Source organism: Nicotiana tomentosiformis, chromosome 4 (assembly GCF_000390325.3).
Source record: "Nicotiana tomentosiformis chromosome 4, ASM39032v3, whole genome shotgun sequence".
Taxonomy (NCBI): domain Eukaryota; kingdom Viridiplantae; phylum Streptophyta; class Magnoliopsida; order Solanales; family Solanaceae; genus Nicotiana; species Nicotiana tomentosiformis.
In genome coordinates this window covers 99,286,224-99,288,781 of record NC_090815.1, presented here as the reverse complement: position 1 = coordinate 99,288,781, position 2,558 = coordinate 99,286,224, and the positions used below count along the sequence as shown (strand labels likewise).

Here is a 2,558-nt window from a genome sequence, read left to right as displayed (position 1 = left end):
TGTGCATTGAAATTCTTAATTAGCTTTACCATATTTCACTTGTAGTAGGCAAGTAATTAATATACTTAGCTTATTAGTAACTTACTTTAATTTCAATTGACAAGTTATTCAATAACTTAATGATGTCAGGCCGTCCTTATCTGTTAAATGAGTAGGAATAATATAATATATAGAAGAATATTATAGATACCATATATTTCAATATTTATATCTAACTATATTAGTTTATCATGATAAGTAATTAATTAGAGTGAGGATATACATCACATTGTATATAAGAATACGTGTCATTTGGTGTAAGCAGTAATTTTCTTTTACCATAGGCGAACTCCTCTTTGAACAAGACTAGTGCCTTCGTATCTTCTTAAAAATGCATATTAATCTCATGCTTCATTATCTTGACCCTTAATTAGATAGTCACATTGTTTAATTACCTTCAGTAAATCCCGGAATAGAGTTTTACCATAGCCAAAAAAATCAAATCCAAAATTCCAAAATTCTCTGCTAACCCCACAAATCCCTTAAATGAATAGCCCAATCCCCGGAGATTTCATGAGCAAACTATTAGCTGTCACTGCCAAAATATATTTTTCCCTTTCTTCAATATATTCTTCTTTTCTCGATATTCCACCCCCCTACCTCACCTCACCCCCTTATATATATATACACACACCCCTCTCTTCACCTCAAAATCTCCATTGCCCCATGCCATGCAAAAACCTTCATCACATCAAAAACCTCCAAATTCTCCTCTTCCCAAAAACCCTTTAGATTTTTCTCTTTTTTCTCCCATGCAATCATCAAAAAATGAACATTCACTAGGTTTGGCTGATTATGTTGGTGTTGAGAGCTATGTTGATTTAAAATCTGATTTGAATTTGGAACCCTATAAGTGGTTCAGCGGCGGTGGCGGCGGCGGCTTCGAGAGAAGGGAAGAAGAGAGAATGGCGATGAAGAGAGAGAAGCAGAAGGAGAAAATAGAGAGAGAATATCCGCCGTCAATACCGTGGCTGTCGCACACGGAGAATTTGCCGACTTCACAAATGCCGTGGGTTATGAAGAGGTATTATACACCTGACGGCCGATTGATTATCAAAGAAGAGAAAGTAAAAAGGTTTGAGTATTTCGAGGCTCACCGTACTAATGGACGATTAATGCTTAATCTGGTTCCATTAAACGACGACGTTTCGTGTTCCGACGACGATGATGATGTTGATGTTGATGAGTGTGTGAAAGAAGAAGAGAATTGTGATGATAGCGTTGTAACGGGCGGTTGTGATCGGGTAAAGGTTGATCGGACGGATGGGAATGAATCGGCATTGGTGAATGGTGGTGGTGCTCCGGTGATCGGCAGCGGTGGAAGTGGAGGAGGAAGCAAGTGTTCGCGTTTATTTACGTTTGGTGTAACTGTGCCGGCGATAAGACCAGTTCATACATAACCACCCACCCACAATTGTTGACGTATCTCTTATGACAACATAAGGCTTTTTTTGTGTTTTAAATTTTTTATTTAGTTCAAAAGGAACAAAAATTTTGTTTGGATTTTATTAATTTTAATTCTTTTTTTATTTTAAAATTTGTTGTTTAATTATCCCTTTATGCTGCATTTCTGGTCTGTTGCTTAAGGCTACTAATTAAATAATGTTCGGTGTATTTGGTAAGCCATGAATTTCTTTTCCGAAAAAAAAAAATACTTCTACTCTTAGTTAACTTTTTATCATTTCTTCAACTAAAACTTACATATACAATATTATTACTAATATTTATTATTTAAAATTTTCATAAAAACACTACTTTGTAATTTACTAACTTTATTATCAATGTTTAAAAGATGATTTTTTGGCAGTTATTTTCTATCCTAACCAAATATGGAAAAAAATTCTGAAAATATTTTTCAGAAAGTTACATATGTTTCGAAAATATTTTTCCAAAAATGACTTTCATACCAAAGAAACTTGCTAGCCAACATAATTATAATATAAGAGATGTAAGAATTATCTTTTAATAATTTTATGAAATGGAAAATTAATCAAAAACTAAAATAAAACATCATATCTTAACTTCTCTATCGTCTTTCTTGTAATTACAGAAGTTTTAACATATGTCAGGCACATCAAAAAAGAAAAGAAAATGACGTAATCCAAATTAAACTGATTCCTTGACTTTCATGCATGGTTGTGTCATTACCTGTAATGATTTATTCGTTTTTGTTTTTCAATTTCATGATGCCTCTGATAAATCTGATTATGTGAATCTTACTCTATTTAAATTTTGAATTTATTGAGTGGAGTCCTACCTGAATGATCTATGTTTTTCTTAAATTACACCTCCAGTTTTAGTTTAAATTTAAATAATGTAGTATCCTACCTTCTGGAATAATACAGTAATTAACTTCGAAATTCAATGAATATGGTTATCCTACTAAAAGGAACATTTGAATAATACAATTACCATATGACTTAAGATGACTATCTACGTATTCCCTTAACCATTAGAATTAATCTTTCTGCTCTGTTTTTCTTTTTCTTAATTTTATTTTTTTAATGACCCGATAGTTC

At 32.6% G+C, this 2,558-nt stretch overlaps 1 protein-coding gene across 1 annotated transcript; it reads left to right on the top strand.

Annotated features, from left to right (window-relative positions):
• The first annotated feature begins 669 nt into the window (after positions 1 to 669).
• Positions 670 to 1,591, top strand: LOC104109932 (uncharacterized). The gene has a single exon (XM_009619323.4). The coding sequence runs from the start codon at positions 711 to 713 to the stop codon at positions 1,437 to 1,439; it is 729 nt and encodes a 242-aa protein (XP_009617618.1). The 5' UTR covers positions 670 to 710; the 3' UTR covers positions 1,440 to 1,591.
• Positions 1,592 to 2,558: the final 967 nt, after the last annotated feature.

Coding starts and splice junctions, on each gene's coding strand:
- LOC104109932 (XM_009619323.4), top strand. CDS start 711: ATGCAAAAACCTTCATCACATCAAAAACCTCCAAATTCTCCTCTTCCC.